Raw genomic sequence first — 26,199 nt, forward strand, 5'->3', positions numbered from 1 at the left:
GATGGCAAATGGGAAGCCAGTTAGGAACTGATATGGTTTAGCTTTGTGTCCCCACCCAAATCTCATCTTGTAGCTCCCATAATTCCCATGTGTTGTGGGAGGGACCTGGTGGGAGATGATTGAATTATGACAGCAGATCTTTCCTGTGCTGTTCTCGTGATAGTGAATGGCTCTCACGAGATCTAACGGTTTTTAAAACAGGAGTTTCCCTGCACAAACTCTTTTTTTTTTTTTTTGCCTGGCACCATCCGCGTAAGATGTGACTTGTTCCCCTTTCCTTCCGCCATGATTGTGAGGCCTCCCACCCATGTGGAACTGTGAGTCTAACTAAACCTCTTTCTCTTGTAAATTGCCCAGTCTCAGGTATATCTTTATCAGCAGCGTGAAAACAGACTAATACCAGAAACCTATGGGATTGTCATTCAAGTCTGTGCAACGCAGCCGGAAAGTTGAGTTGTTTCACTTGAGGACATGTAGCTAGCTGTGGCGGAAATGGATCTAGGATTAATTCTCCTGACTTCCAGTCTGGAGTTCTTCCCACATGCCCAGATTCTCTTTTAGTTTAAACTTGAGAACAAATAGAATGTCTTGCTCACTCTTTTCAGGCCTATTAAGTCTCCAGTTTGATGGCACAACTCAGTTCCTTCCTCTTCCCATTGTGAGAAATAGGCATGACCTCCCCAACCTCGCCGAACCTTTTCCCCCTTTCCCCTGAAATTTCAGCTCATTTTGTATATATTAACCAGGAATTTTTAGGATTTTCTGTTGAATTTCTGTATTTATACTTTTGGCTCTTATAACCTCTACAGAATACTGAATTTCTCATGTACAGTACATGTTTATTAACTCATGAATGTGTGATATAAGCAAATCAATTAGAATGGAGTGTAAGTACAGATGTGAATATACATTTTATGCCTGCTTAAATAGGAATATGTGTATTAATTGGAATTAAATGGATTCCCTTGAGTCTAAATATGTCTGTGAATTCTTCAATTTTGTTTATATTTTATTTCCGCTTGATTCTTATTTTATTTTTACAGGAATTAGCCCTGGTTTTTGATCGTTGCTTTCCTCAGAGTGGTTAACTGAGAGGAACAATGTACAGATTATACATTTTTGTATAGTCAACTACAGTTGAATATCAGAGAATGCACTCAAGGCATTGAGATATACATGTGCATTAGATTCTGTTTTAAATATGTGTACTTGAGATATAAACTTGAGGGTGTGATATGGACAGACACATTTACATACATAGTATTTCAAGTAGCCTGTATGCCCATGGGGAGTTACTCAGACAGTGAAATTAAAATTTATGTTATTTCTACTAGCCCTCAAATTCCAGCAAATTTGGCATCCAACAGGGCAAAATAGATTGTCACATAATGTGCTTATCTCTCATGGGAATAAAATAAGAGTAAGCTAACTCTCAGGGCATATGTAAGAAATTAATGGACAAAAAGCATTTTATAATGTGTTATGTAATGTAAGGTGGTATTATCTTGATTTTTTTATTGCACACATATGCTTGAGATTTCTTTCTTTTTCCCCACCTTCCAGTGCCCATACCTTATTCTCAGCTCTGTATCTCGTATGACAAACAAAAAGTAATTGGGTTATTTTAAGGACTCCTCCTTTAAGTGACGTAGGAGCTAGGAACCTCTCAGTCATTACATGTGGGATTCCGCCCATTTTTGGTTGGATGTGTGAGAAAGTGGCAGATATACTGTCAGTACCAACACTTGGGTATAAAAGAAGCAAAAACAAAACCCACAGTGGATTGCAGAGATTTTAGAGAAGAAAGATAAAGAAGAGGGAAAAAATCAATTGTTTGAAGGTGGGTATTCAAAATATTTAACAACCTATAAGCAAAGGCTCACACCACTTCAAGTAGACACATGCGGTGAAGTGGTGTCTGTTCTAATTAGCACGGGTTAAAGAAAAAAGCTAAAAACCTCAAATCCTATTCCAATAGTCTACTCTGGATTATTATTTTTAAACTTTATTGCGGAAAAAACTTAGTTTTCTTTAAATTTTGACTTTAGTTTCTTATAAATATTGAATCAAACTTTATACATTAGAACCAAAATGTGTACATTTATGCAATTTTTTTTGCTGATTCATGCATGAAACTGAGGTATAGGGTTTTATGTATGGAGATTCAAGAAAGGGACACACCTCTGACCCACTGTATTTCTTATGTGAACTTCTGAATCTATTATAAAAGTTGCTTTCCCATGTAGTTATTTGAACTCCTGGTGGGGCCTAGTGGAACCAATAATCCAAAGTAGTGGATAATCCAAGAATGTCATTTATATTTGGCTTTGGAATACATTACCAGATGTTACTCTAGCAGATTTCCTTTCCTAATTAGGCCTCACTTAAAGTAGGAGTTAATTTTGTCTTCATTAGCTGTTTACAAGTCAGCAGGATGGGGCAAGGAGGAAACCTGGGGCATGCTGGGTATTTGGGGGGAGTTGGCCCAGTGCTAAATGTCTGCAGTAGATCCTGTTCAAAGAATAAAATTCAAATACAGATAATCAAGTTGATGGGAATATACACTAGAAATGTTTATGAACACCTTCCTGAAGAATTTTCAGGCCTTTGTCAACTTTTTTTTTTTTTTCCTATTAATCATGAGTGCAAAAAAATTCCATAATAGGGATTAGGCAAATAATCACATGAAATTTTGTATAGAAAAATAATTAGAGGCTCAGAGAGGTTAAGTCACCTCTCACACAGATTGATCTCTGAGTACACAGTACCTAAGATACTGAAACTGATTAATGAATGATAAGAAGACCCCACTGTTTCCTTCTTATTGATGATTTGAATAATGAGGAAGCGAGAATTCTCCTGGCCTAATTCGCATTAAGAGAGCCAAGATAATGAAGCTGTGATTAAATGGCTATTAAACTATTTTTATCAAACAGAGATCAAGCAAGTGTGAGAATCTGGGGACACAGAGTGTAATTGCAATCCTACAAGATGCAGAAAAAATGACTAACATAAGCAGGGCATAGTCCTTTCATAATAGCTCGCATTTAAAAGTCTTTGGGATACCACATGCAGTATTCACTCTGCACTTCTCCCTTCAGGTGGCAGTTAGCATCTCAGAGTCCCTCCTCTCCTCCTTAATTTAGTGGATTTATTGACCCTCTGTGTGCAGTTGGGTGAGTTGAATGCACTGTCTGCCACACCATGTATAACCTGTTGGAAGATCCTTTTGCCAACTGTGCGCAAAGGAAGAAGACCCAAATATTACAAACTGGGTTCAGAATTTTAATCTATTAATTTTAATCTATAAATCTGCCACCTGAAGGGACAGAACCTATCTTCTTTCAACTATGCCTTTTAAATTATGTCAGACTAGTACAGGTCATAGAGGGACACAGCTGTCCAAAAGAGCAGAGATAAACCTTCTCATTTTGTTGACTCTTCTAAACTATCGTTTATTAATGACATGGTAACACTTAGGAATTGTTGCAGATTCTAAATTTTGGGTTTTCCGTATAAATGCATGTGTATCATCTGTCACTGGAAATTGTTTACACCGTGAGTGAGTTTTTGTTGATGTGCCTTCTTTCTTCCTAGAGGGCCCTTAGAGAATAAGGTGTTACAGTCACACAGACCTTTATTTAGGTCGGAAGAATTGCATTGCGTAAGGAGAACCCAAGGTTGACACCCACCGTGGGAAATGCTGTTTGATAGCCACAGAGCTCCACTGTGGAAATACCCGTTGGCCTGTTTTCTCCCTTTCCTTCCGCCTCTGCTGCCAGCTCCAAGGCTGAGCTTAGTTTGTGTAGCTGTAGATCACTATCTAATTGGTGACCTGCTCTTTCTTCCTCCCCACTCTGCATTTTCTTTTCTTTTTTTCCCAACTCGGATGGAGCTAAGAAGTATATCGTTTTGTAAAATAGTAATTTCAAACAACTAGAAAGCAGTATCAGAGCTGTCTTTGAAAGGTTATCTGGCAATGTCAGTGCGGTGACTAATGTGTTTCTATACCCTGTCACCTGTGAACAGACATGTGTGAGTGGGCCAGTGTGCTTCATCTGCGGTGACTTTGATTTATTTGCTCTGTAAATTGGGACCAAAGCAATAATGGGAAGTGACATTAATTGTTTAACAGAGTCCTCTCTGTCACATCCGTTGCCTTCTCCGGGGTGTGTGATTGTTGAAACTCATGCTAAACTAATTGAAATTGCCACAGTGAGGGGCAATATCCACTCAACATTACATAAACACAAAGTGTCGTCAGCAAATATCAAGTTTTCTTCTCAGTTTCCTATGATTAAAGAAAACACAGATAATTTGAAACAATAACATTTGTTTCCTTTCTTAATTCACTAACAAATTTACTTAAATAAATGGTCTTGGAGCACCTCTCTGAGTCACCCACATACAGAGATAATAACAATAGTATTGAATAATCATTTGTAATGGATACAGACTGTAAATAATCATTACAGTCCTATGATAGATACTGGCTGAATAGTAGCCCTTACTACCCACATACTCCAATGCGCGCGCACACACACACACACACACACACACAAGCCGCCATGCTAATCTCCCATCTTACAAATCCTTCCCTCTCATTGTGTTTCCAGTAGAGAGGGGAATTAAAATAGTTGGTGGTTTAATCAGATCTTATAAATTAATTATGACATTATCAAGCTCCAATACTTTTGCCATTGTATTTGTTATACATTCTCCCAGACTTATTAAAGACATTGGAGAAAACTGGTTGGTTTAAGTGTTCTTTGTCATTTTAACTTGATTGGAATTATTGTAGTTTGTTTACATTAGGGATAGAGCTAAGGCGCTATTGTATTATGTGATTGAAAGCAAATAACGGCTGGTAGTATTGCTGGAAAGCCAAACACAAAATTTAAATCATTGTAAACAACATTATCCATTTATTGGTAAATATTCTTAACTCTTTTTCTGGAACTATTTTTGGACATCAATGAAATAAGCCTTTTTTGAAAAATGGGATACTTGGAAAAATGTCCAATTTATTGAAAGTGTGTATATGTGTCTGTGTGTGCATGTGTATTTGATATATTTTCTAAAACTATTAGATAATGTGGAGATAGTTATAATAATGTAAATCTCATGACTTTGAGATGATTTTTAAAATACATATATTTCATTTAAATATAATTGTACTCAGAACAGTTAAATAATGTCAATTTAATTTTTGTATGTGGGGGAATCAAAGAAAGGAGTTACTGAAATCTGTGGATACCAGATTATGATCCTGGGCAGAAAATAAGGAATATTATTTCAGTCTATTTAATATTAGAATTACATATACCGGGTCCTTTCAAAGGCATATTGAAAGAAGGTAGATTGAAGAATCTACCCGAGGGCCTGAGGGTATTCAATACCCTGAGCACTTGAGGGTATTCAATAAGTTTTAGTTATTGACTTGTGCAATTTGGATTTTAACTATTGGTCAGTTTATGGAAGTAGGTGGCACCATTTTGAAGTTAACAGTTACCCTTCTGATTAGGATTTTCCTCCTGAATTAGAGGTTTGGGTTTTTTTGAGACAGAGTCTCCCTCTGTCACCCACGCTGGAGTGCAGTGGCGTGATCTTGGCTCACTGCAACCTCAGCCTCCTGGGTTCAAGCAATTCTCTTGCCTCAGCCTCCCGAGTAGCTGGGATTACAGGTATGTGCCACCACACCTGGCTAATTTTTATATTTTTAATAGAGATGAGGTTTCACCACATTGGCCAGGCTGGTTTTGAACTCCTGGCCTCAAGTAATCTTCCTGCCTTGGCCTCCCAAAGTGCTAGGATTACAGGCATGAGCCACCGTGCCCAGCACCTGCATTAAAGTTTTAAACTTCATACACACCACATTGCACCAAAACTACTTGACTCACAGTCTCAAATCTACAGACATGAGAGGGATGCATTACGCAAACTAAAAAATGCCAATTAAAGTCCCTGGGTAGTACAAATGGCTCTTCTTGGCCTCTTGAATCCAAAAGAAGTCCTTAGTTTTACTCCTGGATGGAGGCTGATCAGGAATGAAGGAAAACAATTTTTATGTGAAAATAGAATGTATACGTGATAAAGGCCTGCCTAATTTCTCTAGTAATACAATTTGATTTTCTGATTAGCTGTCTTATTCTGTGATTCTTGTAATTTTGTCAGGTCAATTAACTGGAGTTCAGTGCTAGAGAGAAAGGAAGCGTGGGCACTGCTAGCTTCATTAGATGTCAGCAGCTTAGGTGCATTTTGTAATAAAATCTGTGTGGGATAATTTAGCTCATATTGTTAATGTCATAGCATACAGAACTTTAAAAAGAAGACTTTGGAAGCAGGTCAGATTGGACAAATAATGTGAAGTGCTAAAAGAAGGAAAAGAAAATGGTCCAGAAGATATTGCTGGCAATAAACGCAGATCAATGAATTATTTAGCAAGTAATCATTGATTAGCTATGCCATGTGCCCAGTGATGGTACTGGTTGTCCACGTGCATAGAATATAACACATTGCCTTGTTAACAAGGTACATGTTTGGAAGTCTTTGAACGTTTTTTACAGAGTACTGAAATAAATATTATATTTTATAATGAATTGTTTACAGGTTCTTCCCTTCCACAGTAGTGTTTATTGGAGGGGCAGACTTTTGTCTTGTTTCTCTTTGTATCTCCCATACTTCAGATGTCCCTGGCACAGAGTAGATGTTCAAAAATGTTTGTTAAGTGAATGATTGAAGATTAGCTTTCTAAGAGTGTGTTGGTGGGAATGAGTCAAAAACAAGGTAGGATATATTTGCAGGAGCCCCTGTTAGAAATAATAGTGCACTGGAATAGTGCCCCGGCCACAAGAAATAAATGCATTTAGTAAACATTACAAAGTAAGACTTCATTCAGTGACTGATCAGAGAAAGAAGAGTCAAAATAGGTCCAGAGTCTGAAGAATTGTTATCCGAACTAAAGAAGTCAAAAGAAATAGCAGTTTTGTTGTGAAAGTTGTAGAGTTTGGGTTTTGGGGATGAGGGAGCTATTATGAAGTAGCAGTGTCCAGTAGGCAGTTCGAGATTTATGACTAAAGTTGGGAGAGATATCAGGGAGCAAAATAAATAAATGATTTTGGAGTGTTCAGTGATGAGATTATAATTGAAACCATGAAAGTGTATAGTTGCTCTCAGTATAGTTCCACTTTCTGGTGTCATTCAAATAGAGAGCTGTCTAGACAGTTTGGGCGGTATGCTGTATAGGAGATTCAAACACTATATCTGAAAATGAAATTGATGATGGTTAAAATTCTCTCAAGCTCCAAGATTCTCGCAATCTTTTCTTTTAGTCAGGGAAAGAAAACGTGAGCAAGTGGAAAACACTTCTATGACCAAGAAGAATTGTATACAGCAGTTTTAGCGCTGACATAACAAATTGATAAACTGGGCAGCTCAACCATCAGAGATTAGTGCAGTAGAAGTATTCATTAATTGTGTCATTTGGACCAAAACATGAATTTGGAGTTTGAGAAAGATATGATGTTTGTGTTCTGGAATGGGCATTCTAGATTTCACATATGGTTCACTCATTTGGTCAAACATGTTGATGCATAGTGTTACCTGCCTCCCAGTGTCAACTCACATCTTCTGGTTTTTTCTGTTTCTGCAGAAGATAGATGAAGAGAATGAGGCAAACTTGCTAGCAGTCCTCACAGAGACACTGGACAGTCTCCCTGTGGATGAAGACGGATTGCCCTCATTTGATGCGCTGACAGATGGAGACGTGACCACTGACAATGAGGCTAGTCCTTCCTCCATGCCTGACGGCACCCCTCCACCCCAGGAGGCAGAAGAGCCGTCTCTAGTAAGAACCCTTCCTACTGTTTAGCAGGAATTGGAGTTGCCTCTGGCTACCCGCTGCATGGGTATGATGTAGTCACAATAAGGTTTGGATTTTTTCATTTAGAATGATGCCAAAGCAATCCCCAAGCACACTCAGAGTTGCAAATTGTGCGATTCTCTGTTTAAAAATGTTGATAATACACATCTTCATGTAATCTTATTGCAATTGTTTTCTTTACTATCTTTTCCTGTTATGTGTATTTTTCTTAGTATTATTTATGTTCATGATGAAAACTTAGAAAATGTTGACAACTAAAAAGAAAAAACTAAAAATTTCACCTGTGATTTCAAATAACCTCTCATATAAAAATGATTGCAATATTCTTTTAAGATATATCATGAACATATTGGTTCAAATTTAAATATATGCATAATTTGTAATGGTTGCATAGTGTTTTATTGTATGGAAATATCATAATTTATTTTGCAGTCTTTTATGGGTGGATATTTAGTTTTTTCTTCTATTTTTTACTATTTTAAATTGTATAATAATTGACATATTTGCATTTTTATTCCTATACATACAATCCTAGAGTTAGAATTGGTAGATCAAAAAATATGCAATGTTTTAAGACTTTGGATCCGTATTTCTTATGAAGACTGAAAAACTATAGCATGTTTGCCACCCAAGTTACTTAAATTTATGGTAGACAATGAAGACTGAATTTGTTGGCAATGAAGAGAGAATTTTCCTTTCAATGCAGTGCTTGACCAGAGTTTTATTAGTTCTAAGACACAGTTTACCTTCTCATCTGTGGTAGCCATTTGTCATCTGCTGTAAGTCTGATATAAGGGCATGCTGTGTAAATTATGGGATGCCATGATCCTCCAGACTCTAATAGTGTGTTTCACATGCCATTTGGAGGTTGTTACTCTCCTATCACTAAGGTTTTAAATGTTAAAAATACTCTATGCAAATACATGGAGGCCATACTTAGAGTCCATTGGATTTTGAGGTTTCTGATATAGAGAGTATCTCATAAGTAATTGTTATTTATTCTCCAATTTCTCCATTTGTTAGTGTCATTGGCTTTGCTCCCTAGTACCCTGATTCCTTTCCATTGATATCAGATTGTTTTCATCTATTCAATTTGTTCATTTGGGAAGAGTAGCTGACTCAGAGACATACTGTATGTCAGGACAAGGAAGTCCTTGAGGGTCATCCAGTGAAATGAAGAAACAGAGGTCAGGAGACAGCAAATGCTTTGCCTGTGTCAGCACCCACGTCTCCTGATCCACAGGCCAGGACTCTACTTACAAATCCTTTTTTTCTTTTCTAGAATCAGTGATAGTCATTCTTTTATTTCAGGCATTCTTTGAATCAGTAATTTCACATACTAGGTTATGAAACATGGTTCAAAGCATCATAAAATCTTTCATTTGTTGCCAGTTGACTTATTTGGGTTTTTGAAAAGAAAATGTGTATCTATTCTCCCCCACCCCCCACACTACACTCCCATGTCTTCATTCAGCAAGGCAGCTTTTCTCACCTAGGAGTGATTTGGAAATTATTTTTGAAAGATGTTTTTTGCATTATTTGTTAAAAAAATATGTAGATCACACCAAGTCCAATTTATTCAGTAATCCCTTATGGCTGGAAAATTTGAGATTTTCCTTCTATTTTTCACTATTATTACTTGTATAATAATTGGCATATTTGCATTTTTGTTCTTATGCATACAATTCTAGAAATTGAATTGGAAGGAAAAAGGAAATATTTTCACAGTTGGTAGTATAATGTCAAACTTTTTTCTACTCTTTAAATATCATATTTCCTGTAGCACTATTGCGCTAAGGTGTGACATAAATAAAATGACAGAATTAACTTTTATAATTACAATAAATTACATTTAAAATTTCAATAACTTATTCCAATGCTTAAAAGATGCATAACTTTACTTGCTTTTCCCTTTTCCTGATAATGTTTCTAGCTTAAGAAGCTCTTACTGGCACCGGCCAACACTCAGCTAAGTTATAATGAATGCAGTGGTCTCAGTACCCAGAACCATGCAAATCACAATCACAGGATCAGAACAAACCCTGCAATTGTTAAGGTACAAATGTAAATTTTTTAATACGGGGGGAAGTACCAAAGGATTTTGGCTTGAAGTTGTAAAACAAATAAGTTCGTAGGTATTAATTCAGCTGGGACCCCGAAGCTGCCTCATAATGGTGAAATCCATGATGAATGGGATTCCGTAAACAGCGCTTGAGCTACTTTAAACTAGGCAGAGTTCATTTACGCATTGTCTTTGGGTGTTTGGAATGGAAGTGCCACTGTCTGTTAGTTCTTGCCCACTTTATTGTTACCTGCAGCATTGTGGGCTACAGTAAAATCTGCTGATAAGCTGGTATTATCTATGAGTGGCTTTAAGATGCAGGATTGCTGTTTTGCTAGCTGTCTAACCTGAGGAAGATTGCATTTGGAATCACCACAAAACATCTATCTCTGCCATTAATTGGATGGAATGCTGGCAATGCCATAATTCGGCTAGCGGGCTGTATTAAACATTGTTTGTCTTGCCATTCACTGTGAGTGAAAACGGAGCATTAAGGGGTACTTAAGAGAGTTGTGAGTACTGGGCGTCAGCAATCAGTGGCAAATTAAGGTTTAAACCAGCTTATTTTTTTTTTGTATTCACAGTAAAGGCGCTGTAGGGTCTTGTTAGTTACATGTTGCTGAGTAGGAACATTGAAATGTAGGAGAAATAAAATAAAAAGCTGCATAAATGTCATTTAGGAATTTTAAATGTAATTTTCTTCCCTTGTTCTGCAAACAATTATTCACAGCTCATAGATCTAGTACACTTAGACTGAACACTTCATTGAAAAATCCCATCTCTTCAGAAAACCTATATCCATTCTGATAAGGTTCAGTTCACTAATTTTAGTTTTCTTTATGCCTTGTTTTTAAGACTGAGAATTCATGGAGCAATAAAGCGAAGAGTATTTGTCAACAGCAAAAGCCACAAAGACGTCCCTGCTCGGAGCTTCTCAAATATCTGACCACAAACGATGACCCTCCTCACACCAAACCCACAGAGAACAGAAACAGCAGCAGAGACAAATGCACCTCCAAAAAGAAGTCCCACACACAATCGCAGTCTCAACATTTACAAGGTAGGCTGGGGACCAAAACGAGCTGTTGGTGAGGGCACTGGAAGCAAAGAAAGCACACGTAAGGTCGGAGAACACACCAACTTCTTGCTTCCATCCCATCGGTGTCACTCTGTGGAAAGAGAATTCAGCACTTATTATAGAGCGGGGGAAGAAACCTTTCTTTGGACACAGGTTAAACATATTCTATTCAGCTGCTGGGCCGTCTAATTCACAAGCACTGAAAGACTCCTGAAATGTTAGCTAGGTGGGGGGGAATTGCAACATCACATGAGGTTTATATGAATCTCTGAATTGCTGAGATAATTGAGGTTATGAACAAGCTTGGCTAACCAATTCATTATAGAGCTTTTATTTTTTCCCTTCCAGTAATGGAAAAAATGAGGCATCAGTGATTTGTTATATACACCTTAAGAAGTGGTAAATAGTGTTTATGCAGCCTGTCTTGATTACTAAGTACATTCCTTTTCTAATTCTTTTTCTTCTTTCTTTTTCTATCCTCCTCCTCCTCCTCTTCTTCTCTTCCTCTCCTCCTCCTCCTCCTTCTTCCTTCTTCTTCTTTTTTCTCCTTCTTTCTCCTTCTCCTTCACCTCCTGCTCCTCCCCTTCCTCTTCTTCTTTCTCTTCCACTCCTTCTCCTCCTACTCTTCTACAACCACATGCTATGCTCGTGGATTTTATTCTGTAAATAAAGATTGGAAAATTCCTGATTGTTTTCTTTCAATTTAAGAAAGTGCCTAGATTAAACTAAACATCTGGGTTGATTTTTATTATCACCATATATTGCTAGAGGAGGCTGATGTTTCTGAGGCAGATCCTGGTGATTTGGGGAAAACCTGTCTTGGCAGAGATACAATTTTCTGTCTTTTAGGCTCCTCCTTCTCAAAACGTTGTAGTCTTAGAAGCCCAAAGACCCCTTGAAATGGGCAGTTGATTTAAAACATGCCAGCTTCTACTTTAACCTTGTTGGTAGAAGTAGACATATTATAACATACCAATTGTAAGCATACACCTCTTTTTGTTTCACTTTCATTTTCCCAACTTTTCCTTTTAACTGCAGAGTGGTAGGCAGTGATCTCTGCTTTGAACCATGATTAATTCGTGTAGGTATGCTGTTATTGCTACTGATTCAATACGGATTTTTTTCCCAGTGTTTTGAATTTTCTTTCCTCTTCTCTACCTCGGTATTAGCCCAGGATTTTCAGGAGCCTTCCTTTAATATTTTAAATTGACTTTCCATTAGGCTTTCCCTGGTAGATATCTCAAATCCACTACCCATCACTTTCTGTCAGTTTGGGAAAATATATTTAGTGAAATGGACTGCATTCTCATTGCTCCAGCTGGATCTTCCTCATAAGCACTACAACAGTTTTTCCTGGAGCAGAACCATAGTGCCATAGGCCTCGTTGGTCATGAAGGCCTCAGGTGAGGGGAAGCAGATGAGCTCGCTCTAGTGAGTGAACAAATGAATTTACTGGGCTACTCCTCACCCTGTCCTGGTCATGCATGTATTTTCTGGGGCCAAATTTAAAGTCCTTGTAATATGTGACCCAGCCTGGCAGCACATGTTTTAAGGTTTTTTTTTTTTCTGTTTTTATTTTTCTTTTAGTAAACTTTTACAAATCATGACAATGAAGAGTTAAATAGGCCTTTGGAGGAAATTTTCTTTAGATGAGACTGGCTGTATATGGTATATATCTGTGGCAAGGCACAAAAGACTCACCCCAGACCAAAGTCTGTTGACAAACAGACAAAATCCTTTAGTTATGAAAGGCCTAAAAGAAATGAAACATGGCTGACGAGTAAGAACTAATACATGCTCAACTTCAGTAATTATTTGAATTATTATTTAAAATCAAAATGTGGAAAATATGTGAACAATTAGAGATAACTAGGAGGATCGGTTGAAATTACCTTTCTTAAGGTGTTGTAATTTTTTCTCACTGAACTTCGTGTATGCCTTCCATAAAACATTTTGGAGGCAGGTTCTTTTCATTTCCTTAGCATGATCGTCTAGCCATGGTTGTGTGTTGATGTCTCATTTATTTGTCCATTTATTCATGCATTCATCCAAATACCACAATCTACATGAAAAAGACACATTCCTGACTTCAAGGATCCTACTAGTCTCTGGTCTACCAGTCACTGGAACAGGGTGAATTAAACTCTCAATAAATCAAATCAATACTCCTCTAATGGTAGCATTATAGAGTCTGGGTTTATTCAGGGATCAGATTCTGTATGTGGTTTGGGGACTGTCCCCTTCCTATGGCTCTCATTTCCTGTTTGCTTTTGGTCTCATTAACTATGACTGTTGCCATTTCCTCTCCTTTCATTGACTTTGGCCTTACCTGTACCCAACAATCAGAATCTGAGAGTCTTTCTTTGAGCATTTCAAATAGCCTATACTACCTCTTGAAAACCAGAATTTCAGTGACTGATTTTTAATGTACATTTATTATGTCACATAGCACATGGTTAATATCTGGTTATATTTTCTGTGGAATTTGTATGAATTATCCTAATTATTAGTTGAGTATCATAAAACTTGGTAAAGTTTCTTCATAAGTGGATTCTTTTTGAAAGACTTGTTATATTACACATACTCAAAAATTAATGTAAAATCAGCTCATTTACCTGTATAAATGAAAAACTGAATCAATCAGTGTATCTAATTTGTTGAAGATATCATGAGCTTCATATTTCTGGATGTACATTGAAAGATGATATACTATTCAACTGTGTAAATCTAAATCTATAAATTAAATATGTAAATACTATTTATCCAAGTAAAGTATCTAATTTCAGGTTATTTTGGACATGAATAATATTTTCACATTTCAAAAAATTAATTGCTGGGGCTGATTAATTTACTTTAAAGTCTGTTGAATGCAATTTCTTTTGACAATAGGAGAAAGGAAACAGAATCTTGGCCAACTCTGTGAGTAACTATTTTATGGCCCTGAAAATACCACTTAGTATTGTTGGGTCTCAGTTTCTTCAGCCATAAGATAAGAAACTATTCTAAACACCTTTTTGGTTTTGACACTATGATTTCCATTACATAAATAACTACCACTTGACCTTTTGAAAGTAATTATTTTAATGAGAAAAAATTGACATAAACCTACATACACATAAGCATATGCTTATAGATAAGCATAGATATACGTAATACATGAATGTATAGCCTAAGTATGCCTCTCATCATATTTGCCCCTCCTTCTGTTCAAAATACAAGATTGCCATGGAGAAGCAATTGAAATTTTGGGTGAGAAGATTCTTCACCCTTCATTATTGGGAAATGCCGCCTGTAGGAGGTAAGATTCAGGAAAGCATAAAAGGAGGGTAGTTAGCATCTTTGCAAATCTATACACCTTTCAACTGATAAACATGGTATCTTACTTTAGTTGTCTATCAGATTTACAGATCTGAACCCCTTCTAAACCATCTGGGTCAATGCCCACAATTTGCCATCATCTCTCAATTAATTTTCAGTGAGTGGAATAGTTACTGCATGAGCTTTGGCCTCGTAGAAATAACCTATTATCAGGGCTAGATATAAAATTATACATTTTAGGAGTAAAATCAACTGAATATTCATAACGTTCTGTCGCCTTGTAGTTCCTCTGCTGCTTTCTTATCTAAACAAACCGTGTACTGTATTCCAAATTAAAACAGTAAACATTATTTCTCTCTGATGGTGTGATGCAAATTTTGTATCTGTAACAGGGAGGGTTCATTTTTGGAAAAATTCTGTTTTCGTATGTGTTTTCGAATGGTAGTTTACTGATGCAAATGCTGTTTGGAATCTGTTTTAGCATAATGGACTTTTGTCTGACTTTGATTCAATATTCAGAGAATTCCTTAGTTTAGGCTTTCAGTTTTCTGGTTGTTTTTCCAACTTGACTGTTGTGGAAAGAAAAGAAATCTAAAAGACACTCAATATTACATAATTAGTTTTTTTTTTTTTCTTTAGCCAAACCAACAACTTTATCTCTTCCTCTGACCCCAGAGTCACCAAAGTAAGTATTAAGAAACGTAACCATTTTCAGAAAGGGAAGGGGGTTCTAATACATTTGGCTACAGCAACTCCATTTCAGTTTGTTTTTATAAATGTGCCATATCTTCCAGTGACCCCAAGGGTTCCCCATTTGAGAACAAGACTATTGAACGCACCTTAAGTGTGGAACTCTCTGGAACTGCAGGTAAGCCTTATATTTCACTTGGAACTTGTGTGTTTGTGTGTGTGTGTGTATGTGTGTGTGTGTGGTGTGTGTGTAATAAGATAATAGAGTGTACTGTCTATGTGATTAATGAAATTAACAAGGAATACAAAATTGGATAAGAAGTTATCTGTAAATATTTCCAGTTGCTTATTTTCTAAAAAAAATAATAAAAAATACTGAAGCACTTTAAAAACTTAGACTAACTGAAGAGCTCTTAGGCAAACTTCTGAGTTGGTTGCAAATGGTGCCTTTGCACTGAGTGCTTTAAGTTTAGGTACTTGAACCCACCAAAAAGTGAATCGTGGGATGTTTAAACAAGAAATTCTTTGGGTCTGACCATTGCTGATAAGATTAAAGGAACAGTACATTAAACAAGATGCTTTCAACCAGAACTATGGTGCCTACATCCACCGTGGTCATTGTTGCTACGTTTAATTTCACACTTTGAGTTTGCTAAATTACCTTCTTATGAAAGGCCTAATGCATGATTGCATGACTTGGTCAAGCAGTAGAGTAGTTAATTTCATGGTGTAGATAGATAGTATATGTGTGTGCAGACTTGCACATATGTACATATATACATATCTTTATAGGCATGCACACTTAGACACACAAATCCTTACTTATAAGCATATACTTAACATCATTTCTTAAATACATACATGACACTATTTCTTAAATACATCATAACTTACATATATGTTTAGAAGTAGCTTTTGTGTGTATATATATTATATGCGGTAGAGGCCTTCTTATCTGACCAGTGAGGACCAGCAATTGGTGGGTTTGTTTAAAAAGTTGATTCAAGCGTATACTGTTTTATTTTATCTTTGCTTAAAACATAAAAATATACATTCAAATATTACAGTTTTGGTAGAAGATGGAGATCTTTACCTTGAGCTTATGTTTGCTATTTGGGGGTCTATCTATTCATCTTTCTTGTATAAACCATACTAATATATTATTATACAATACATATTATAGATGGTAGCCACTTTTTATTGCTTGCTCCTTGAAGGTCAAGATTAGAGACATTGGTATGGTAGTCTGAATTCTTCTAGATTTTTATAATTTTTCCAATAATTTCCAATTCCACCCATCCACAACTAATTTGATAACCCTTATTTTAGCAATGACCTTTTTGGAGTTATTTTTTACAGGAATATTTTTCTACACTCACATTTCATTCATTTACAGGAGATTTTACCATCTTACATAATTTCAATCACCAGTACAATGCACATTAACTATTTAGTCTATTGGGGTACTGAGACACACTGATAAGTAGCATGAAAGCAAATATTATTTATTGGATATGTTCCACCACCTTCTAACAAAGGTAGGCCCAGAAGGCAGTTTTTAGTTCGTTGAGTGTGATTATAATAGCTGTACAGATATACATTGGGGAAGCTGAAGTAAAGCCCAATTGCATTATGTAAGAGAAAGGATTTAGAGCTTTGGATAGCAGGGAGATGAGGACTTGAAAGATGCTGAATGAGGCTGGAAGGTAAAGTTTGGAACCTTCCTGGAGAATAATGTAAAGAGGAGATGGAGGGAGATTTGTTTTTTCTCTAGAGATATTGTGGGCTTGAAATGCAATGCAACATGTAATGTCTACAATTGTCGTCTCCTCTAAAATCCTTCAGCAAAATTGGTCACTTAGTAGTGTTTGAAGATTGTGACAAACACTAATTGTACCTAGAAAGAATCACAAAGGGAGAAAAAGAGTTGTCAAAGGGAAAACACGGTAGCACAGCTTCAAGTTTAAATACATTGATTGACCAAAAGATTTTTTAAAAATGATAAAGGCAGTTAAAAGACTGACAGAAATACTTAGGCGATAGTATCATCCTAGTGAATGACAGAGGGGATCCATGGAAAGGAATGTGGAGGAAATTGAGCTCTCCATAGGCTAACCTGACTTGGAGAGCCTTCAGGGAAAACAACAACAACAAAATGCACAGATTTTGAAGCACAGGGGTGGAATGGAGAGAAGATGTTGATGGAGCAGAAGCAAGAAAGCAGGAAACCAAAGGGATGCTCAAATGACAATGAATTTGGCAAGGACTGTAAAATCAATAAGGAGCTATAAGATGGCACACACACTTTCCCTCCTGGATCTTTTGATTGCTAAGACTCTTTTCTACATCCTTGACCTTTTCTATGCCTCAGTTTCCTCCATTTTAAAGTCATATTCATAACTACTGATAAAACTGTCAACTCAAAAGACTAGAATATAGGTTGAAAAATAAAACTGCCAGTATGCAATCATTTTTGACACACAAAAATGGAATTTTATGTGGTTTGATCTGAAGTAAAACAGTTTATAAGCAGCAAAGCTTCAATTAAAAGTAGTATATCATGATTTTAAAGAGCAGACGGCATAGCTTGGTGAAGTTTACAAAACCTTGGCTTGGTTGTTGGACAAACCCAAGTTTAAATTCTGAATGTCCTCCCATCTAGTGTGTGGCCTTGGTCCATTTACTTAACCTCTGAAAGACTAGGATTCTTATGCGTGATATGAAGATGATCACAATACCTACATCTCATTGGGTCAGTGTGAGGATTAAATGAGATAAAACATGAGTGCCCCCTGATTATATAAGTGCTCAATAAATATTAGATATTTAATTACTAATTCTGATTAATCATTTGCAGTGGTCATTGTACCTTGCTTCTTATCTTTTCAACTTTTGACTGTCTTCACCTCTTCCCTTTTATTGCCCTTGCCGTGTATCCTCTTTGGCAATCTCATATATGAAGTTATTTATTCTTTTTCTGTGCTTCCCCAACCTCCCACTGTTTTCACGTCAAATTGAACAAATACTGCTTTTGGTGTAAATATGGAATTTACCAAATCACGGTAGAAAACTCACTGATTTGAGATTCTCAGCAACAGCTACTTCTATGCCTACAATTTCTGGCAATTAGGCACTCCTTAAACAGGCACTTTACATACAGTATCTTCCTTACTCTCTGCCCATTTCATTGTTGAGGAAAGATTTATACGTTGATACAAGCTATATGATAGACCCTGGGTTCAAAGCAGGTCTGCCCGAAGAGAAATTATGTCTCTTTCCTGAAGTCTGAATTTTAAAGATAGTAATTGACATATGTTATGTTAAATAGGCTTCACTGCACTTGCCAAGTGTCATTGATTGGTACTGTCTGCCAGGAGCATTGTGTTGAGAAAGGTTCTAAGGCCAAGTCTGTGCTCACAGGGAATGTCATGATCAATTAGTGATGTCTGCCACAGGTGCAGCAGGTGGGTGGCAAGGGTAGAAACAGCATTCATATTGGTAGTTTGTTGATCCTTGGTCTACAGACTTAATCGGTTTGATTGCAGCAGAAGTGACCCAAGCTTTGGCTCAGGCCTTCTGGTGTCTTCTTTTTCTTTACTCTCACAAATTTTAGTGAAATTTTCCAAATGTTTAAGTGGAAATGTAAAGAGTCAACAAAATTCTAAGACCTCCAGAATAATGCCTCTGCCCCATCTGCAGTGTCTTTGGGAAACAGGAGGGATGAGATAGGAAGTTTGCTTTATTAGGTATTGCCAGCTGGTCTGACTTCTTTGTGATTGTCCTAAACTAGCTCATTTTGGCTGATAAAAAAAACTCTTCTCTTTTACAGGTGTAAAATCTAATTTGATTTCAAAATAGCTGTTAGTAAAGCAAGATGAGAGAAAAGAGAATGATCTTTTGGCAGAAGGCATTTAAATCTATTGCATATGGAGATTTTCAGAGTGCTACACTTTTTTGTTTCTGAAATGGGAATGGCAAAGCAATGTCAGCTCAACAAGGTGACGGTTTTAACCACAGACACGAAGGAATTTGGGTAGGGACCAAAGTGACTGACCCCAAAATTTTATGTATATGTATATATAGTTTTTATTTGTTATTACTGTAAACATTGTAACAGCAGAACTATTTTATAACTGATAAAGAAAATGAGAAGAGCAAAAAATATAATCAGATGTCATCACCCTAAAACAAGTAGGACTTCATAATTTTTTTTCTCCATTGATATATGTTTTTCCACATTATTTTCATCAGACGGGACATGTGATTTGATGTTATTTATTTTTTACTTCATTTTTTCTCTAGGCTTTAATCAGCAGTCATTCCAAGTGTACTTTAGTAGACTCACCATAAAAACAACAACAAAACACTCATTAACCCATCTGTAACTACCACTTTTATGTTGAATTTTACATTGCCTTTTTGGACTCTCCATTTAAAAGTTCATTTTGCTGGAAAAAATGTATTGACAAACAGCATAAATATTGACAAACGGCTGTAGCCTTTTGGCGTATATACTTCTTGTGTATGTGACATATCTTTGGGAAAGTAGATCAAAGTAAAATATCGGTAGTTGTCGGTAGTTTTAAAAGGAAAACCATAGCGTCACAGAACTGGAAGGTGATTTTGACAGGTCACAGAATCTATTCCTGTGCTTCAAGAATCTAAGAAAGGGAGACCCAACAAATTCTCTTTACAGCCCATTCCGGTGCTTGCCAACTCTTACTGTCAGAAATTTCTTCCATAGTTCAACCATATTCTTCATTTTCTATTTTTAATCTCATTCTTTTTGACCCAGTGTCTATAATGACAGTTCCTTTGTTCCTAATTTTTCTTTTCTGGAAATGGTACCATCCTATTTCTTGTAAGCCAAGTATAGCAAAGGAATTTTCTCTCCCACATCAGCTTTGGGGTTTGGCAATAGCCACCTGAAATGCCAGGTTCCCCTTACTCATCCCCTCTCCCAGCTCTCTGGGGAATTTACACAGGGGTCAATTAATGATATCTTCATCTTCCATGAGCAAGAGTTGGGGAATTAGGCATATGTCATAGGAATGTTCTGAAGCTTTTCTCCAAGGCCAGTTTGTTCCCCAGTAACCAGGGGTGATAGGAGAAATACTTAAAATGTACTGAAGGCAGGCCACTTCCAAATGGACTGAAGCCAGCCAGAGGACTAGCGGGGTCTGTTGGAGAACCTTCTGTGCCAAGTGGGAGCACTTCTGTTGCTGGGTCTTGTGGAGCGCCATTGAGTCCTGGGGAAGTAGGTGCAGATGGAGAGAACGCTAGAGCAGCTTTTATCAACTGAATATTTTAACAACTGCTTTAGAGGTAACGGTTGGTACTCAGTGAATATCAGCTTTCCCTCTGCACTCTTGACACCCACTCCAAATTCGTGAGGCCTGAAATATGTGAGTAGGACAAGTCACACACCTCTCTGTGCTCCGTTTTCCTATTTTGGTGTGTTTTAAAGCAACTTAGAATCTCATCTCCTGATTTTTTTGTTTGTTTGTTTCTTAAGTACCTGAATTGGCGTGCAACATATGCAAAATCCCACTGTTAAACGAACTTGAAAGTAAGTTGCAGATTTTGCTGTAGATTCTGCAAAATGTTATAAACTACTAAAAAAAAAAAAAAGTCATTGGTGAATAGCACAGCACAAGAAAGAGCCAGGGACTCACCATTTATCAGAGTCATTCAATTAAACAAACAAACCCAAAAGAAAACTCCTCCAAGAAAATCGTTTCATAGCGATAATGAAAAACAAAACAAAACTTGTCTGCCTTTTTTTTTTTTAATAAAAGGACTGTTTAAAAAGATGACTGTAGAGTATGTACCACTTCTCCCAGATTTGCTGTGCAGAAGTGCGTAAGTGTGAGTGATGTAGAGGTGCTTGTTTATTATGGAGCACATTTCAATGCAGTAATCATAAATATTGCTAAGGTTGTGCTCTGTTGAAATATGACCTACATACTCTTGATTGTTTGTGTTATATGATTTGTCTGACACCCATTACATTCTGGGTAATAGCAGCCATTTGTTGCTCTGCACAGCAGGCTCTTTTGACAAAAGAAAATAGGCGGCAATAAAAAAGCTATAGTCTGAATTACATTCTGCACCGAGCTGCACTGCTGAGAGTTTGTGCAAGTGTGTTAACAATGCTCGGAACTGCCTCTTGTCAGCCTTCAGCCTGTAATGGCCATCTGTCCTCACATAAATCTGTCAAAACCTGCTAAGTTCAAGAGAGAGCACGGAATATACCTTGTACTGTCAACACCAAAATGTACACATTCCCCAGAAAATCAACACGCAGGAAATAATCCAGAGGTTATGGGAGGCATTAGCACTGTTGATTTGGGCTTGTGGCATGAAATCGAGAGTCCAGAGATTAGTGGGAAGATGAGCAAAGGTAGTGGCATCAAGGGAGTGAGCACCGACCTCCCTCTTACTTCAGGGGGAAGGTTTTGGGTAGCAGAGGTGAGGCTAGAGAAATAACAACTAGTTCAGAGGCAGCAAGGGGTTGCCTGTCTCATCAGCAGCTCTGAAAAGTTTAACACTATGTGGAAAGAAAACGTACTCTTTGCACTTTTGTTTTATTTTGTTTGGCTTTGGGTCTCAACTGTATCTGGAGATAGGCTTTCCAATAGGGAGGCACCTGGTGATAGGAAGTCTTGTCGTCCGTGAGATTTCTCAATCTTGCTTTGAGATATTCTCTGGTTGGAGATGTTTCAGTAAACAATGAAGGCTTTAGGGCATTAGCCAAATTATTTTTCTCTCTCCATCTACTCATTAATCCTGAAATATCTTCCATTCAATAAGCAAGCATTACTTACTTGTTTCAACAAATGGTGCCAACAGAAATGTACAGCCCTGATATTTTTACTCACGGGGCGTGTTTGATGGTCTCTGGGTGTTTCCATCAATTTTAAGCATATATGCAGAAAAATATACTCATGTCAAATTTTAAAGAAGCGCCTTTTTATTAAAATCGATTGTGAAGTCGCTGGAGGCTGAGTCCCTGAAATAGCAGCATCTGATGTCATATCCAGCACATAGTAGGTGTTCAATGAAGGTCTGTTCAATGGCCACAGGCCATAATGTGTGACAGAGGTAAAAGGTTTTGTTTTTAACTCAAAGAAAGTACAATCAAGGTGTCGCCACTCCCCAGAGCAACTTGAGAACCAGTTATTTAAGCGATAATGAGCTTAGGTACTAGGACAAGGGTTTCGAATTTTCAAGACACAGAAGGATTTCTGTATCTGAAATCTCTAGATACCTAAGCTATTTTTAGAACCAGTCTCTCTTTAATAGTGGCCTAATTTGGTGTTCCTGAAGTTTAAGGTTTCTTTTTATAAATCTAAAATGTCTGTCAAAATATGTATACCTGAGAGTACAAAGTGGCATGCTGCAGACACGCTAGGAGGGCTGGGGTTCTCCAGATGTGGTCTGTGAAGCATCTAATTACAAATGTTTACCCAGTATCCCAAGTGATTCTTGGACTGCTGAAATGTGAGACCCACTACTAAAGAAGAATCTAGAAAAATTAAAATTAGTAGAAAATAATAATGCAACAAATGCACCCAAGCCACACCCTGCAAAGAGCTTATAATCGATTTGGAAAGACAAGACATAATTCACATTCAAAAAGAGATAAGCAAAAATGTATAGTAATATGTGATTGGTATCAAGAGAGGGATCCTGACAATAAATTACTAAAGAAGTAAAAACTACCCTAACTTGGGGTGATTATGCAAAGATTTACAGAGTTGAATGTGAGGATGTTGAATGCCATTTCCTCCAATTCAAGGGCTATGTCGTTGGACGTGTTTGATGGGTATTTACTCAGCAAAGAGAGATTATTTGTCATTATTTCTTTAAGTAGCTTAGGCTCCTAGGAGGAATATTTGAGAGTGTGCTTTTTTTTTTTTTTTTTTTTCTGGGAATTGCAAGTGGTAATTGAAGGTAGCATGTAGAAGCAATCAGTATGCATGAATACGGCAGTACAATAGGTAAATAAAACAAGTGAAAACAGAGAGAAAAGAGAAGATCGACCAAATAGGAATTTCTTAGATTGAGTAAAAGACATACTCATCTATGAGAGAGGAAACAAGAGTTGATTGTGCCTCAGTGGCACCGATGTTTCATTCAGTCATATAAGTCACTCCCTTTGCTACAGCAAAGAGCCATCCAAGAGAAGCTGCCAACAAAGGGAAGCCTTTTTGAGACTCAGGTGTGACCATGAACGGAGTACAGTGTCCCATTCGCTTTGTGCTTCCATTTCTTTATCTTTCTGAACTTTTCTGGGTTGGAACTCCAAAGTCAAACCACCTTACATTTGTATACCTTTTCTTCTCTCAGGGAGAATTAGCTTTGAATAATAAAAATTGCCAAATATTGGTATAAAATATTTCACTTTAGAGAAAACATTCATTCTTTCCATTTCTTTATTATAAAGTAGGAGAGTGAGGCAGTATCTTCCTGTTCATATCAAAATTTCATGTGGCTTTTTGTGACCTACGTGGCTCTTGGTATATATGTGTGTGTGTGTGTGTGTGCGTGTGTGCATGTGTGTCTGTGTTTTCTTATTTTTTTTTCCAGCAAGGTAGCATTTTTTCCCTTGAAACTTGCCTTAAATCTAACCCCATACTTGTTAGCAGACTTGAAGTTCTTTTTGCTGAATAGTGTTCACCCCGCCTCCTAAATACAAAGTGTATTGTAAACTAAAATGCTCCCTTGTAAGCAGAAAGTCATTTGAACTCCAGCCTGCCCTTCTTCAAAGTTCCTTGGACTCTGGAGCCACTTGACAATGATTCTTCCTCGGCACAAAGGGATGAGTAGGACTTATTCAGGGGGGAAACTCAACAGAGGGAACTACTATGCTTCACGGACTCTCCCACAGTGGTTTCTGATGAAATGTTCTGCCCTCCTATAGAAAAGCAGAAGGAGCAACAACTGATGGCTGTTCCTCTTTCTTCCTTTTTATTTATTTAATTAGTTAGCTGCTGAAGCTTGGCTGAGTTTCAGTCCCTCGGTCTCATAACCCTCCCTTATGTTGTGCTCTATATACAATGGTCGGTTGGCACTGTGATATTTAGTGTTACTGTTCACTTAGGTTTCTGTTGCAGAACCATATTTTAGACAGAATGTATTAGTTATGCTTACAAGAATGTATTATGCCTACATTAGCCATGGTTTACTAGGTTAATGAACTGTGGCGACAAAGAATCACTGCTGTTAAGTTGTAGAGTTGCTCTAGGTCCCTGCATTTGGCTGTCGTATTTCACTGAACTTACTTTGAAGTTGTCATCTCATCTTTTTTTTTTTTTTTAAGTTGGCTCCAAGGGTAGATTCTCTTGATGGGACAAAGACCCCTGAGCTGCTTGCATCCTCCGCAATGTTCTTTGCAGACAAATGCTATTCTGTGATTCCTCAGTCCCACTTTGTTAATTTTCCATAAAGCAGCCCATACAATCCCCTTGACAATGCCAGCTTTGGTAATAACGCCTAGTTCTGTGCAGGCCAGGGGTGATGCGTTCATGTTTTCTGGGAAGCAGGATTTGTTAGCGTTGGTGTTTGAAATACAAAAGATCACAGCTCTGCCTCCTGTTCAGCACTGTAGATCCATCCTTTCTTGGTGACAGAGGCTTAGGGGATGAGTCAGTCTTTCAGGCCTTGTCATGAAATTAGTTTCCTTCTTCTGCACTCAGTTTAAACCCTTGTTTGAAGTCTTGGAAAATTTAGAAACGTGTCTTGGCATTTAAGAACATTATCTCTGTCTCTTTTCTCTTTCTCTCTCTCTCTCTTTTTTTTTTTTTTAAATTTTTGCCTTAGGCCTAACTCCACCCACCACTCCTCCTCATAAAGCCAACCAAGATAACCCTTTTAGGGCTTCTCCAAAGCCGAAGTCCTCTTGCAAGACTGTGGTGCCACCACCATCAAAGAAGCCCCGGTACAGCGAGTCTTCTGGTACACAAGGCAATAACTCCACCAAGAAAGGGCCGGAGCAATCCGAGTTGTATGCACAACTCAGCAAGTCCACAGTGCTCACTGGTGGACACGAGGAAAGGAAGACCAAGCGGCACAGTCTACGGCTGTTTGGTGACCATGACTATTGCCAGTCAATTAATTCCAAAACGGAAATACTCATTCATATATCACAGGAGCTCCAAGACTCTAGACAACTAGAAAATAAAGATGTCTCCTCTGATTGGCAGGGGCAGATTTGTTCTTCCACAGATTCAGACCAGTGCTACCTGAGAGAGACTTCGGAGGCAAGCAAGCAGGTCTCTCCTTGCAGCACAAGAAAACAGCTCCAAGACCAGGAAATCCGAGCCGAGCTGAACAAGCACTTCGGTCATCCCAGTCAAGCTGTTTTTGACGATGAAGCAGACAAGACCAGTGAACTGAGGGACAGTGATTTCAGTAATGAACAATTCTCCAAACTACCTATGTTTATAAATTCAGGACTAGCCATGGATGGCCTGTTTGATGACAGCGAAGATGAAAGTGATAAACTGAGCTACCCTTGGGATGGCACGCAATCCTATTCATTGTTCAATGTGTCTCCTTCTTGCTCTTCTTTTAACTCTCCATGTAGAGATTCTGTGTCACCACCCAAATCCTTATTTTCTCAAAGACCCCAAAGGATGCGCTCTCGTTCAAGGTCCTTTTCTCGACACAGGTCATGTTCCCGATCACCATATTCCAGGTCAAGATCAAGGTCCCCAGGCAGTAGATCCTCTTCAAGGTAAACCTTGGCGAAACCCTAATAACACACAAGGTGTTCCTAAGAAGTGAACAAAATAAAATACAAATAAAAATTTGAAATCTGTAGCCATTCCGGCCCCTGACCACTGAAATTCTGGCGCTGCCGGAACTCACGAGAATGATGTTACACTCACATCTCTCTCCATGTTCTCTTAAATCTGTCAGCTTTGAGCACAGTGCCTTGAGCCAGTCCTATCAGAGAGAGTAATTTGTTAAGAAACTTGCTCATCTAACTTTTTCCATTACCTGGAGAGCTGCCCTGTGCCAGGATAGTGGAGATCCATGCAAGATAAAGCTGACAGTGTACCAGACCTGGTGCTCAGTGTTAACATCAATAAGAGACACTGAGAGAGAGCACATCACTCCCAGCCCTCTAAGCTGACTAGCTGATCACAAACTGTCACTGGG

At 37.8% G+C, this 26,199-nt stretch overlaps 1 protein-coding gene across 19 annotated transcripts in view; it reads left to right on the plus strand.

Annotated features, from left to right (window-relative positions):
- LOC105487840 (PPARG coactivator 1 alpha) overlaps positions 1 to 26,199 on the plus strand; it is a 716,435-nt gene that overhangs the window by 634,024 nt on the left and 56,212 nt on the right. For 18 of the 19 annotated variants that reach the window (XR_011621420.1, XR_011621419.1, XR_011621421.1 and 15 more), the window contains 6 exons: positions 7,652 to 7,846; positions 9,816 to 9,938; positions 10,800 to 11,004; positions 14,980 to 15,025; positions 15,135 to 15,208; positions 24,856 to 25,771. Coding sequence is in view for 13 of the 19 variants with exons in the window: in XM_024794754.2 (XP_024650522.1) it covers positions 7,652 to 7,846; positions 9,816 to 9,938; positions 10,800 to 11,004; positions 14,980 to 15,025; positions 15,135 to 15,208; positions 24,856 to 25,771 (1,559 nt within the window). In the remaining 6 variants the exon portion in view is untranslated. Of the gene's footprint in view, positions 1 to 7,651; positions 7,847 to 9,815; positions 9,939 to 10,799; positions 11,005 to 14,979; positions 15,026 to 15,134; positions 15,209 to 24,855; positions 25,772 to 26,199 lie in introns of those variants that run through there. The other variant, XR_003019441.2, reaches the window with a different exon arrangement.

Source organism: Macaca nemestrina, chromosome 3 (genome assembly GCF_043159975.1).
Source record: "Macaca nemestrina isolate mMacNem1 chromosome 3, mMacNem.hap1, whole genome shotgun sequence".
NCBI classification, from domain to species: Eukaryota; Metazoa; Chordata; class Mammalia; order Primates; family Cercopithecidae; genus Macaca; species Macaca nemestrina.